Raw genomic sequence first — 15,455 nt, 5'->3', positions numbered from 1 at the left:
AAAAACACAGAATTATGGGTTTGGCTTTAACTCCCTGTTCCATCATAGGGAGCAGTGTGGCACAGTATTCAAGGGTTCTGGTCTTGTAACTGGATGGTTACAAGGTTTGAATCCCAAGAGAGACACTGCTGTTGTGGCCTGAGTGAAGCACCTCACCCACACAGCTCTGGTGAAATACCTGGCTGTGTGAATGTAAGTTGATCTGGACAGAGCAAATAAATTAATAATAATTTACGTACAGTAGGTTTCTATTCCAGCTGAAAAAAGGATCAGAATCTCTGTGGCCCTACAGAACTACGGTTTAATAGCAGAAAATGTACAGAGACATCCTTCAAAGCTTTTTACTTTACGGTGCATAATTTGCTCAGATTCCCAATAAAACTCAAGGAAGTCATTTCTGGTGTTTGATAAATGTTGAAATCTTTGGTCTCCCTACCCAGGCTGTCAATTACGTTGCATTTTTTGTTTTGAATGCTTGCTCTTGGCCTGCACAGTTGGGAAAGCTGCTTGGCTGCTGCCTTGGGCGAGTTTAATTTAAGCTCCTGTTCATCCCAGGAATGTCTCCGACCTGTGTGAAACATGAGTCATGAAACGTTGCTGCCTAATTACAGGGAGTTAAAATATTGCCACGTACAGTGATGCAGGAAAGCAGTGAAGCTCAGCTCAAAATAATAACAATCCAGGATATTGCAAAGTGCTAATCAACCCTTTCTTTATTCTTTTTTATTTTAGGGTACGCTTGAAGATACCCCACTATTCTCCTGTGGATCGTCACAACACACACTGAAAAAAAATCCTGACCTGACCACCAAACGCTCTGCCTGCTTTGGCTCGTTTATGTCATCGTTCCGGATTTTCCATTCTTAAAATCCCTCCCCTGCTCCCCGTCTTCCGGCCCGAGGCTGCGGGGTACTGCGTGGAGAAGGCTTTTCCGGATCGGATTCTGGGACGGGATGGTGCCACAGCGGGCGAGGGAAGGCCGCTAGGAAGGGGAGACCGAGAGGGCCGGGTCGGCGCAGCGGACGTTTCCCGACGGGAGCCGCCGACAGGACGGGGAGCGCGGGACCGCGAGGGAGGACGGAGGCAGTCCGGGAGGAGAGAGGAGGAGGAGGAGGAGGGGGGAGGGGGGGGTCCGCACTCCCACGACATCATCCATGGCCACCGACCCCGGAGAGCCCACGGGCACGGAGGACTCCTCCGAGAAGCCCGATGGAGTGAGCGGAGCAGAGAAAGAGAGGGACCGGGGGAGAGAGGCGGACCCGGAGAGGGGCGTGGCGGCCCGTCGCGCGCCTGCTCTCCCTCCCGCCTCCGCTGAGACGCCCGGCCAAGGCGGGATGCAGAGCGGAGGGGTGGGAGGGGCTTCCTCCTCCTCCCCTCCGGCCAACCCCTCCGGTGGCAGGAGGGAGAACAAGCGCTTCTTCCGGAAGAGCGTGGAGATCTGCGAGGAAGAGGACGAGGAGGAGCTGGCCGGGCAGAGGCCGTCTCCCAAGGGGGGCGGGGAAGGGGGCGGCGCTGGGGCGAACGGCACGGCCCCGCAGGGCCAGGACTCGGACAGCGTCTTCTCCACCGATGCCGCCCCCCCCGCCGCCCCCCTCGCCGGCGCGGCCCCCTCCACCGCCGGCCCCGCCGCCGACCCCTCCTCCGCCTCCCCGGCCCCCGGCGGGAGGGAGACCCCCCCGGCCCCGGCTGCCCCCCCCAGAGGGCGCACGGAGAAGGAGCAGGAGGAGGAGGCGGAAATGAAGGCCGTGGCGACCTCCCCCGGCGGGCGGTTCCTCAAGTTCGACATCGAGCTGGGCCGGGGGGCCTTCAAGACCGTCTACAAGGGCCTGGACACCGAGACCTGGGTGGAAGTGGCCTGGTGTGAGCTGCAGGTGAGACGGGGAAGGGGGCTGAGGCGGGAGGGGGCCCGCCAGCCTGTGTGCGTGTCTTTCTCGTCCTTTTTCCTGTCTCTCTTCGTGCGGTTCTGTCTGTATTCGCCTGCCCCTCTGTTCTCGTCTTTCTCTCTTTGTTGACCGAGCTCTTGACCACCTGCCTCTGACCGTTTCTCTCCTTGACGTGCTCTTCTCCCCCGTGGCCACCCTGGTCCGTCTTCCTCTGCCTGCTCGTCTTTCTGTCTGTCCGCCTTGTTTACTTCAGTCTGTGTGTCGGTCTGCTTGTCTGTGGCACAGCTGTGTGGATTTCAGGCTCTGTGGCTGTCTTGTGTCAGTGTTCACGAGAAAACAAACAGTCCTGTGGCGGCAGCCTGTATTGACTTGTATGAACTCCAAGTTGCTGCTCTAGGTGAAATACTAAGGCCGTGATATTGTAATATAACCCTTGGCTCTGGTCCAGGTGAGGTTAAGGATCAGACGTTGCTCTGACGTCTGATGATGACTAGCTGTTCTCTTCACTGCTGCAGGGATTTAGTTCTGAGTGGGTCGTGAGTCGTGAAGAGGTTCACGGATACAGGAATGCCATTGGTCTTGGCTTCTTCCTCTGTGCTCTAGCTAGCCAAACTCCCCACTGATAATGGCACTTGGTGAACGAAACTGAGAAGGGTTAAAAACGAGAGGCGGCCATCAAACTCATCTGGCCCTTCTGGTATTTAGTTGCTAATTGTTTTGTGGGTCTCATCCGCATGCGTAGTGAAAGAGGCCAGGGTATCGGCGTTAGTGACAAGGCTGGGCCGCTCGTTCCAGACTCCCACAGTCCTTTGGGTAGAGAAGAGACTCCAGCTCTAGGCTTTAAAAACGCTTCTCTTTAGACTCTTCGCTCTGAAGAAGTCCACAGAGCCGACTCTGTGGATGGCTTTGAGGATTTTGAATACTTGGATCAGGTCTACTCGTATTCCTCCCTGTTCCAAGACTGTGTAAGAAATTCTCTTTAACTCCCAGAAGTACCTCGTTGTCCTTCTCTGGATGAAATATAGATATTATAATGTTGTGACCAGAATTATATATAAAATATTCTCAATGAGCTCTTATTAGTGCCTTGTACAATTTTAACATCCCTGGATTTAAATATTACACCTGTAACCCTATATCCTAGTATTTTGTTTGCCTTTTAATGGCTTCCCCACATTAATTAGAAGATATAAATGATGTGGCAACATAAACACTTAAGTCTTTTTCATAAGTAGCAGCTGTATATCTACAGTTTGGTTTTGCTACCTGCATGCAGTTGTCTGCAGTTGTCTACTCCTAGTCATGAATTTATCTAAATCTTTTAAAATTTGATTTGCTGTTTCTATAGTTTTTTTCTAATCCTCCTAGTTTGGTGTTATCTGCAAGCCTGACTACTGTTTCAGCTGTACTTGAATCTAAATTGTTGATCTAGGTTCGAAACAGCTGTGGTCCCAGCAGAGATTCCCGTGGTGCTCTCACCCCAATCTCAGTATTCATCCCTTATCTGGGCTTTGTTTCCTGTCTATTAATCAGTTCTCAGTTCAAACATTTCCCAAGATGTTGACCTCCTGAAATATGAGACTTGATCTTTTTTGAGAAACTTCTTCAAAGGAATTCTAAATATCTCAGTTATTTGTGCTCTACATATTGATCTGTGTGAGATTACTGTTGGTTTTTGTTCAAAGAATTATAACAGATTAGTGCAAATTGGCAAGATACCATCAAGTCCTGCTTCTTCTGTGCCAATACTGTTTAATAATGAGCTGCGTTGTGCCACAGCCTGGGGGATGTCATTGACTTCTGTCTTAGTGAACGCCTAATAATTAGCCATTTAGAAATGCGAAATGCGTAATGCGAAAGATGGAGCTTTCACCCCAGTCAAAAAATGGCGTGGTTTTTGGGGCTGTCATTTTTTGTGACCTGCGTGAATCAAGCCTCTTCCCGGTCTGATCCGAGCTGGGACACCTGTCAGAATGGTAGGAATGGTGCCGGGGCAATTTACATATTGTTACCAATGGGGGGTTAAGAAAATCAGGAATTCGCCGAGCAGTTTAGGCAATAAGTGAAATAATTATTATCAGCTTGTAAGTGATTTCTAGCAAAACACCCGAGTGGCTGGTATAATTAGAGGCACATTAATTCTTTGCTCTCTGGCACAGCTTTGTTGAGAGGAGTAATAATCCAGGCACACTTGGTTAAACAAATATTTATTACGATGACAACACGTACAACACACAAGTTGTTACTCAATATACAGTATTTACAAACAAGGTGTTTCGGAGGCCCAACATTCTGGTCTTCCAGAGAACCCTAGACTACTACTAAGCATTAAACTCACAATACCTACCGAGGCCACATAAGAGATGAGCTGCCTTCTAACTAAATGCAAAGCAGCCTGCAGTTAAATCCCTCTCTATGCACCCTGGATGCCACAAAATAAATGGGAGCCTATATCCCTATCCATAAAAAAGCAAGAAAGACGTTTCTAACTGAGGTATCTTTTATCCAGGAAACTAAAAACGCAGACAAGCACGCTCTCTCAAACAAGGTTCAGATACTCAGCTCCAGTCAGGTTTTGATTTGCATGATCATGAAGTCGGGGCTCTCGCCTGGCGCAAGCTTCAAGCCCCAACTCCTCCGGACTCCTTCCTCTTCTCTGCTTCTTCCCTGCTGCTTGTTTCTTCCTTTTTTTCTGTGCTCTTAAGATGATCTTATATTGTCTGTGTGTGTGTACTGCTCCTTGACAATCATTAATCCACAACTTAACTAGGTATGCTAAGGTAAACTTTACAATTGCTTCTGCTCAAGGGACCCCCCAGATCTTGGCAAACATTAACTTCAAACATCTCTACTAAGTGTCACAAACATTATCTAAAATAGAGAGCTTCTCAGTCACCTAAGGATGTAACAATATAATTTAAATAAAGATATACAATTTTTTTTCATCTTCTGTTTGAAATATATAAGTTTTGGTTGTACAACACACCTTAAATAAAAATGTTGCAAACTTTACTGGACCTCATAGCAAAACAGTATCTGGATTTAAGCTTTGCTGTCCCTTTTTCTGTCACTGCAGCATGTTTGTAACTTTCAGTTTCGAGTGATGGGTGCAGCTGACCAGTCAGTTCATAGCAATGGTGTTCATACAGTATATCTCTGCTGCAGAAAGAGAAATCTCATTTCCTCTGCTGTATCTCCACGGGTCATAGATAGACAGCTTGATAGGCCCTTAATGTGTCAGGCAGATACATTGATACAATGAGAAATCAGAGATAAACAGTAAATACAGTTATGCTTACAATATCTAGGTAAGTTGATAAATAGGTACACAGAGATTCCTTTGCCTTTGTTTAACTTTATTTTGTTGGTGGATGCAAAGCTTCAGGATTCTGTCTGTGTTTTAATCCTACATCTTTCACGAGTAATAAATGGACAGTGATCTGCCACATTAAAATGAATGCTCATTCAATGAAAACTGTTTTGCTTGGTACTGCAGTACTTTGTAATTGAGGGTGGTGGGAGTGGAGAACAAGCTGCCCAGATGTGGTGTTGAAGCCCATGGTTTCTTTCAAGAAATGGCAGGATGACCACCTGGATCCTGGGGACAGTTAACTGCTAACTACTGTATCTAACAGGCTAGGTAGTCCAATCGCCCTCCTCCTATTTCTTATGTGTTAATTGCTTCATCACTGTATCAGGTCTGCCTTATTATGACAATGTGGGTCTTATAAATATGTACAAGAGGACCTGAACTGTCAGTGACAGAGCTGTTGCCCAGAGGCAGCAGCTATGAACTGTGTTGTCTCATCTTGTTGTCATTGGTATTCGTGACGGTGCCTGCGATTCTGTACATGAAATTGGAGAAAAATGAAGGGAAAAAACTGCTTTGTCACCATTTCTTGCAGTCCTTACTGTTATCCCTACTCAGCCACCACTGTCAAACATTCAGTCCCATGACCCTGTTTTTAGGGTTGTTATAGATACATTTTATTTAAAGAGCCACATCGAATAAGAAAAGGCATTTCAGACCACCACAGTCCGGTTGTTTTCTGTATATCTCAAGTTCTTGTCGCTGAACAAGCATAGTGTGTCTGTAGAGCGACAGTTTACGCCTCTGTTTTTTTTATTCTGTTATGTTTCCAAAACATAATTATTTTTTTCAACATACATTAGTGATTCCCTTAGTTCCCATTGCAGCGTGCGACGGCGTGCCTATTACGTGCCTATTACGTTTGTGTACTACAATTGTCAAACAGTTTTTAACATTTTTAGTCCATGAAATGATCCGGTTTGTAAAACGAGAGAGTTTTTTGTGTGCACTCCTGAGACTGTTCTGAGCTCTGCCTACAAGCCACCTGGGTCACCAGACCTCATCCGTCCAAAGCAGGACCATCTGTTCTGCTTTGTTTGTTCTGGTGCTCCAGAGTGTGCGCTTTCATTTCGTGGACATGAGCATGTAGGTGAGGCCTACAGTATGTGCAAAAACCCCTGCAAACCTTTAAAGACCGGTGAAAATGGCTTGGACTTCATGTTCCGCAGCAGTTTAGGAAGACAAGACAGCCAATCCCTGATATCTGAAAGGTTCAGAAACTGTTCAGAGGGATTCCTGGGAAGGAATGCATTTAGTCATTTTTTATGCTTTATGATGGATTGTAGGTGAAAGCAACGTTGACGTGTCTTGGACTGCAGCTTCAACCCTGCTGCAGGATAGTCAGAGGTGGTTGGAAGTCGATCCCTTTAGGCACACCTGTGCTTGATCGAATGGTCAGAAGCTCAGCAGGCTGCTTCTTTAGGTATGGCAGTGATTTGGCCTCCACAGTGTGTGCTGTCAGGCTACATGGTCCTCTTTGTGCACAGCTTCTGGTTCAAAGGACGGGGTATTCAGGCGTAAAACTTTACATGAGTTACAAGTGGCCCTGGAATAAACATGCGCTTGTGGGTGAATATTCTGTCGATTAGTGAGAGTATTAAAAAAGAACAGATTTCTAAGGAACAGGTGAAGGTTCATTTCTTTGCAGCCAACACATGCTGACTCAGCTTCCTGCCCGAAGAATTGATTTCTTCCCACTTATCCATTCCTGTTCAATAATTGGAACTGCTTGTCTTTTAATTGCTCGGGTTTTCGGGATTGTTGAGAATGCAGAAGCCCCAACTCATGCAGAATTTCTTGTAACGTTCTGCATATCTTATAAAAGCCACACAAAAGCAAATGTTACTGTATGTTTGAACTTTTCATTATTCCAGTGCAGTTGAGCTATTTTGGTTTTGCCAATATCTGAATTTTCTACAGATAATTTCTATGTAAGAGACATTATGGTGACTCTTGACTTTGGAGTTTGCAGTGAAGGAGACTCAAAGGTTTTCCCGTTAAGGTGATTGTTGAGAGCAGTTGAAACACAAATCTGTCCGAAGCATGAAAGCAAATGTACCTATTTTCTCTCTGTCTCTCTCTCACACAGACTCACACACACTTGCTCACAGGCTCATTCCCTCTTGTCAGTGGGCAGTGCTGAATGTTTTTACACTGTCACCCGCTGATTTAATCAGCCTGTTGAGCACAATGGAATGAAAGGGCAGAGGGAGAGGTTGAAGGGTGAGAAAAAAATGCTCTCAGCAGATTTAAACAAATGCTGAGTCGGGCTGCTGTCTGTGAGTCCCGGCATGTGAGAGAGCGAGTGTGTTTACAGCTCGCCCTTTCATGGGCGTGCTGGCCGGGACTCGTGCCATCCTAAATCGCCTGGCGCTGGGATGTGCGTGTGGGGACGACGATGGGGTCAGGCACCGCTCCACGCAGCGGGGGAATGGATTATCCAGGGGTGTTTGAGAAGGTGGCCGGGTTGGCGCGGGGCTCCTTGACGAACACAAGCGCTCAAACAAAGCAAACTGGGAAATGTGGCGGGTCGCATGACTGGATCAGGGCTTGTGAATCCGCCAGGCAGACCCACTGGCATCAGCCTTGGGAACGGGACAGTCGCTGAACACAGACCCATGAAATGAGGTGTGCCACGGTCTTACTCCTGAATGCCGGGCTTAAGCAAGTCGGCTTAGCTGGAGAAATGTAACGTGAAAATCCGTGGAGCTGTCGTCTTTTTCCCCCCAGTTTTTTTCTCTTCTGTATTGTCAGACAGAGTGATTGCTGTGATGTTTGAAGTGTGTGGCAAGAAGCCCCAGAGGGAGGAGTCCCCTGGGTAGCCTGTTCCCTGATGGAATGACATTGAGGTCCCCCAGGAGCGTAACAGAATAGTGGGGTTCACAGGCCCACGTCTTAGTGGCAACAGAACAGCACAGAAAGCTGTTTATGCTCCAGGAAGGCTCCTGATCCACAGTCTCAGTGTAAAAAACAAAAATATTCCTCTCCAGAGCTACTGTTATGGTTTAAATAAAAAAAAAAGTGTGGCATTTCAGCCAATTTGGAAGCAAGGGTTGTGCTCAGTCTGTCAGCCGGGGCACTGTTTAATACATTTGCGGTCTGATTGTCAGAATGACAGACAGACAGAAGTGAGGGAGACAAAAGGGACAAGATTAATGAGATTAGTGAAGCCTCAGCGAATGGGAACCAGAGGCAGTTCTGCCTGAATGCTCTGCCTGAGATTGTTGCTTGTGTGCAAAATGTTCTCCACCATTTGTAGACGTTCTACATTGAAAACCCACCAAGACTGTCATGTATAGAGAAAAGAGATGCTGCTTTTATTTGGCATTGAATACCTCCAGAGAAGCTAAAGTCTTTTGAGAGTGGCTCTTTGTTAATGCTGCTCACTCTTTGGTATCTGGAGATAGTAAATACCCACACACCATTTTACACCACTGTACTGTAAAACTGTCTTTCAGTCAGTTAGTGTATTACTGATTACGTTTGTATTCATCACCATTTCTCAATTTACCACTAAGTACAAGAATTGCCCGGATTCTACAGACATCTAAATGCCCAATTTATGATTTTGTTAATGTTCTAAGTGATAAACAATCAATAAGTTTGTTTTTATTTTTCTGTGACTAACACATATTTGGGTGTACTACACTCTTAGGATGTGTCACAGGTGTCTGCAGGAACACTACATTAGAACTGTTCTGTGACAGTAAGGATTACAGTCCCAGTACAGTAGAACAGTCCTGTTACAATAGGGGCTACAGTCCCAGTACAGTGGAACAGGCCTGTTACAATAGGGGCTACAGTCCCAGTACAGTAGAACAGTCCTGTTACAACAAGGGCTACAGTCCCAGTACAGTAGAACAGTCTATAACAATAGGAGCTACAGTCCCAGTACAGTAGAACATCCTGTTACAATAGAGCTACAGTCCCAGTACAGTAGAACAGTCCTGTTACAACAGGGGCTACAGTCCCAGTACAGTAGAACAGTCCTGTAACAATAGGAGCTACAGTCCCAGTACAGTAGAACAGTCCTGTTACAGTAGGAGCTACAGTCCCAGTACAGTAGAACATCCTGTTACAATAGGGGCTACAGTCCCAGTACAGTAGAACATCCTATTACAATAGGGGCTACAGTCCCAGTACAGTAGAACAGTCCTGTTACAGTAGGAGCTACAGTCCCAGTACAGTAGAACAAACCTGTAACAAAATGGAGGCTCCAGTCCCAGTAGAATTGGTGGCTTCATCATTACTTTCCCAGGTACCTTCACAAATGAGGTGTTTTTTCCTGAGAGAGATCCGGCTCTGATACATGGTAAGAGCCAGGGGTTTGAGTGGAGGGAAGTGAGCAATGCTGCCCCTGCCCACCCCACTTCTTTCAAACACAATTTGCTGCTTCCAGACCCAAGCCATTTCAGGGTACGTTCATCATCTAACACTTGCTTTTATCTGGAGTCTCTTATAGATATTCAGGAGCTTAACTGTGGCATCAGCCACTTCAGGTTAAATTGACAGCAGGACCTCTCACTTGCTTCGCATCCGAAAGCTGTCTTCATGCAGCGAGAAAGTAGTGGGTAGGCCACAGAGTGCGAACTGTGCCTTAACCACTTGGCCACCTCGAGCAGTCTGCAGAACGCTCAGAGAAGACTAAATTGTGCTGAAGGAGAGTAAGCTATCAGCACACAGGTCTGCAGTATGGATGACATGTCCTTCTTCCTCCTGTAGCCTTTGCAATATCATGTGTCAGTGCACTCAGGACAGAGCTTAAATGCTCCCTGAGTGGTCCCAGTGTTTTAGCTCTCTGTAAATAAAATTAAAGAATGCGCTAAAAAGAAAATAGTTCTCTACTTCTCTATTTACAGAGGTTCTTGCCTGTTGTTCTGGTCTTTACCCTGGAGTGCGTTTTTCAGAATACCTCAAAGATTTGCCCTTTGCTGATCTACTGCAGATTTGTGTTTTGCAGACACACGTGTCCCATGAATATAACCAGCAATCTGAAATTTCTTGGAAGTGCACGAAGGTCAGCCAGATGGGTTTATTTTGTCAGTTTTCCAAGATTTTCCAGTAACATTGGCTTCATGTTTCCTGCCATGCACAGCGACCATCGAAGTTAGACTTGCGCTGCGCTGTATGACAGCGCCTCCGGTATCGACCAGCTGGGGCAAACAGCAGGCTGTGGGTTACACCGCGGGTCAGCGTCCCCGCGGCAGCAGACCTGAGAGAGGCCGTTGTGAAACAACAACACTGTTGCTCAGCATAAAAGCAGCCCCAGACCTGCTCTTCCTTCCTGTGTACAAGTCACGTGAGGCCTTGTGTATAAGGACATTTCCCCATAAGGGCTAGTGTGCACGAGTGGGCTCCAGGGGTGATGTACGAGAGGTTCACCCAGTTCTGTTTCTCTGCACTACAGCCTCCTCACAAGAGAGAAACATCCATTATGTTCTGTAACACAGTGACAGCGCACCACTTGAAAGAAAATAGCTCTTAGGACATCTATTCGTGCTCTATAAGAAAAAGGAATAATGCACGGGCTAATCTTCCTGTTTGTGGGCTCTGCTGTGCTGTCCTGTGGTGCGACTCTCTTAGATGTGGCTCTGGACAGTTGTTTCCATCGCGTTTTGTGGGGTTTTTTTTTGCGACTGTAAAAACAATTACCGTACCGTGCAAGTGAAGTAAAAATTTTAGCTCGTGTTTCTTTCTTTAAGTTAACATTCGAGAAGTTATTCAAAAACCTGGCTAAAAGCCTGACTGCAGACGACAAAGAAACACACAATTTTGCCTTAAGTTCTGGCATCTGTCTTTACACGTTAATGTAAAAATGTGAAATGGTGAGTTTGCATAAGTTTTGTTTACCTTCGAGCTATGAACGTGTCCACCTGTGAGCAGCTGGAATATGGTTGTTTACAAGGTGTCATTTTATTTAAGTAATTTCTTAAATAAGAAATTATATATTTAAAATTTAAAAGCAATTTTTAGATATGTTTGCATCATATTTAACTTCAACAGTATGGAAACCCTGATACCTTTCTGTACAATACATTACTATTGAACGGATCCGTTTCGATTTGCCCAATAAGAGTCAGCGGACACAGTGAGACCACAGGTGCTGCCGCAACACCGTGGTGTAAAACGGCCCTAAATCTGTTCACATTGATATTAAAGGTAGATGTCAAAAATAGGCAAATACTGTGTTTTTTTTGTTGCAAACCTACTGTATAATTGTAGCTTATGCAAATGCTGTAATGTCTAGCTGTTTCAACATGTAGTGTTGTTATCACATAAGTAGTCTGGAGCTTCAGTGATAAAACACAATAGGTTCACATTTAAATTGACTAATGTTTTAGATGCAGAACAAAATCAAATTGAAGGGTGTGACACTTTTATAAGTGCAGACTCTACAGGTTGAAAGGCAGGGTGAAAAAAGGACAGAGTTTTGTAACTTGAAGTGTGCTAACTTTCCAGTGTACTATGATCAGGTATATGTAATATATGCAATATTAGAATCCTAGACTGACTGTTCTGTGAATTTGTAATATTTTCAACATACGACTTTTTCTTTTTTCTGGCATTTATTTTTATTGTTTATTTTACACACTACAACATAAAGAAAGTGCATAAACAGAGGACCTCACAATCACACCTGGGAAACCAGGGGGCTAGTCAAGCAGGTTTTATAAGGTATAGTGTAAGTGTCTGTGAATGAATAGTATAGTTCCATCTAAGGCTAGCACATTACTATGTTTTTACAAGAGATGGACAGGTCACTACTTTCTTTTCCTCTCTAGGTGAATCAGTTTTAACTTCTCTCCTCAGAGTGCAGATTAAACAATAAAAAAACCCTGCAGTTGTTTTAAATTCAATTGTTTAACTTTTAAAAAGATGTTGGATATGTTCTTGCACCCTGGACGGACACAAGGCCATTGCAGGGCAGGTACAGACGCACACGCGCGCTCCAGGGCCGATTTTCCCAGAAGTCAGTGAACCTCACAGCATGTCTTTGGACTGTGGGAGGACCCCTGAGCGCCCCAGGCCCACACAGATAGCACCCCAGTTCCAGAACTGAACCGAACAAGGCTGTACTGCTCAGCAGTGGGCCACCATGGCACCCTGGTACAGTACGTCATTTTTAAGGGTGAACTGCTTCAGTCGCGGTCATCCTGCACCTTCTCAGAAAGCCCGATTATTCGGGGATATGCTGCAGTCGCTTCGTGCAGATGTCTTTCTCTGCTGAGGCAGGCAGGTGAGGTGCCGTAACCACAGGGGCGGTGTTATTTTTCCTGGGAAATTTTGAGGCTGAAATTCAGACACTTTTCCATACAGAGGCCTTTTAAGGGCAGAGATCTCCGTCTCAAGGCATTTTCACAGCGGCTCATGTTTCAGGAGAGGCCTCCCTAACATATAGAAGGCACAATCTGGTCGATCAGTAGATGTGTGCACAAACCTGACATCCCATATGTGTTGAGCAGGGTTTCATGTACACACAAGGACATGCAATCAGAGATTTCAGATTAAAGGATGCATTGAATAAACTGAATTATAACTCTCCGGCAATAATCCAGGCGGGCTCCATGATGTATACGAACCCCAGCCCCCCTGAAATACTCATGTTAGTGTTGGTTTTGAAGTGCCCACTGTTGCTGCGAAAAGGTGAAAGAAATCGGCCATGCCTCTCTTTCTTACTGTTGGTATAGCTGTCACTCCTGTTACCCTGGAAACCCTGGAGTGCTGTCTTCACGTTCGCTGGCATGTTTCAGGAAATCGCACGAGCCCCATGTCCCCGTGTTCGCTCTGCTGTGTCTTCTGGGACATGGCCTGCATGCAGGAAGTGCGGTATCCTGCTTTATCAGATGCCATGTTGCTTAAGCACTTTTGCATATTTTTCCATTCTTGGAAACAAAGTGACATTTATCATTTCAGGCATCCTGTATCCGTTGACAAATCAGGGGTGAGCACAGAAAACCAAAGAGGGGGGGGATTCTGCAGTCTCCTGACACAAACTCACTTGGAAACATGTTCCCGGGGTACTGAAGCATATTGGCATTGCGATCCCGGGGCTGGACCACAGAACACAGTTCCAGTGTGCTGATGGGCCAGACGTCCCCTGCCCACTGTTCACACACACTCACGCGGCACACAACACACAAAAGAGGGCTTTGTTTATTACTGGGTGGATTATGCACCGTGGACCGAGCCAAATTCCTGTCCCTGGTCTGAAGACGACAGCCGAGGGGTTTCCTGAGCAACACATTCATTAATGTACAAAAAGCCGAGTTGCGGCCCCTTCCTTGGGTTGGGGAAGGTCGGATGTATCCGAAATGATTGCTCCGGTTTAAGTTTGTGTTAAGTTTTTGGAAAAATAAACCCCACATATGTTCTTAGTTTTTAGTTTGCCTTGATTTTTTTTTCCTGCCCTATATAGGGCAGCAGAGTTGACTTGGACGATGGCTTTGCCGATTCATCCCAGAACATGTTGCTTGAGCCTGTTCTCTAGCATCCTGGTGTTACTCCTCTGCATCTTTACTCTCAGACCTGTGTGTGTGTGTGTGTCAAGAGTGTGTTCTCATACATGGGGAGAATGAGAGCAATGCAAAAACTTTGCCCGCCTCTCTTTGCTAGGAGTCACTGTTTTTAAGAAAAATTGTAGGTAAGAAATGGTAACTTTTACAATATGAGCGGCTTGTTGGGAAAGGCTATTTCCTTAACGCTTTTAGGAAACGGCTCTCAGTGATTAATGGGAGTCCCAGTTGTTCCAGTCACTCGCTACCCTCAGGAAATCAGTTAACGTTCTTGTGATCTGTCCTTCGGATGAGATAAACGGGAGAAATTATATCCCAAAGGATGCCAAAGGTCAGGGCGAGGAGTAAGAGCAACAGTCGAACTGGAGGATTGGAGTTTGGCCAGCATTTGTAAAGCCGGGGCCCTGAGGCTAACACCGGTTTTGAACTGTGCCAAAGGATCATTAGTAACCAAAATCAGGACATTGGTTTCATGTCTTATTTGAATAATGGCACCTCCTGTGTAGCCCAGTGTCCACAGTCACCAGACTGGAGCTTTGGTTTGGACATGATGGTCCAGGAAGAATAGTCACTGTGACACCCCCAGGGGCTGGGTGCCGTTGCAGGGATCTTTTATAAGGCGGGTCTCGAGAATCAGACTCCCAGATGCAGCCGCCAGGTAGAAAGATAGTGCTCTTTTATTTGCACTGTACGAGAAATAATCCAAAATCACAAAAAAACAAAACAAAACCTACCTCTCCTTTTCAGCTCTGACTAGACATTTTCTCTTTAAATCCTTTCTATAAACACTCCAGTCAGCATTAACCTCTCCAGGTTTTGGATATTCTGTTGTGGGATGTTCTGATACTTCCCGTGCTGCTCCAGCCACATGGTCAGAAGTTTTCTCCTGTTCATGGCATTTCTCCTTCTGAATGGTTAATAATAAAGACTTTTAATCTTAATAAGTCAGCTTATTTTGGCTGTTTTAACTCTGCTCTTGGAACAGGCACTGAGCATCTGGCGTTTTTGGGAAATTGCACAACTTGAGCTTTATATTTTGTTATCCCATGGAACGATACATTAGAAACAACAAACCAATCTGCTCTCTATTTAAAATGGACATCAAATTATGCATGTGCCCAGTGAGGTGTTTATGTGAATTTTAGATTGTTGAGACTGTACTTTAGTCCGTGTAGAGGTCCTGCCCATTGAAATTGAGATAATATCTATGTGACAACATCAAGCACAGAACAGTGACCAATATTGCTACAGTATATGTGTTGTAGTGTGGCTTTATACAGTAGGGTTCTCGTGCAGAAAGCTGACATTTAGACCACTGCGGGAAGAAATGTTTTGTGAAAAAACAGACAGTTCTGTTCTGCAGGTTTTGGCACGGGTAAATCGGTAACCCCCCACCTAGGTGACGAGTTTCAGCAGTTCATTATTTACTCCCCCTATCACCCCTTCTCTTCTTTTCTCATCTTGTCTCTCACTTGCCTGCTCTCTCTCAGTTCTCCAGCTGCCTTACCTTCTCCCAACCTCTCATTCATGCTCTCCCATTCTTGCCTGAAAGCCGACTCCCGTTTCATCGCTGTTGCTGCTTTTGCCGAATGCTGTGCCAACAGTTGGTTAAGAAGGGTATTTAGGAGACTGGTCGACTGGGACGCCCTTTTGCAGCATTGGCTACATCTCGTTACTCTGAGCTCATTA

The 15,455-nt window shown here is 45.8% G+C and overlaps 1 protein-coding gene across 4 annotated transcripts in view; it reads left to right on the top strand.

Moving 5' to 3' along the window:
- Positions 1-15,455, top strand: part of wnk3 (WNK lysine deficient protein kinase 3) — an 83,752-nt gene that overhangs the window by 16,692 nt on the left and 51,605 nt on the right. For all 4 annotated transcript variants that reach the window (XM_069183534.1, XM_069183537.1, XM_069183531.1 and 1 more), the window contains exon 2: positions 733-1,871. In XM_069183534.1, the coding sequence (XP_069039635.1) occupies positions 1,155-1,871 (717 nt within the window). In that variant the 5' untranslated portion in view covers positions 733-1,154. The remainder of the gene's footprint in view (positions 1-732; positions 1,872-15,455) is intronic.

Source organism: Lepisosteus oculatus, chromosome 2 (genome assembly GCF_040954835.1).
Source record: "Lepisosteus oculatus isolate fLepOcu1 chromosome 2, fLepOcu1.hap2, whole genome shotgun sequence".
NCBI classification, from domain to species: domain Eukaryota; kingdom Metazoa; phylum Chordata; class Actinopteri; order Semionotiformes; family Lepisosteidae; genus Lepisosteus; species Lepisosteus oculatus.
This window is presented reverse-complemented; position numbering and strand designations above follow the sequence as displayed.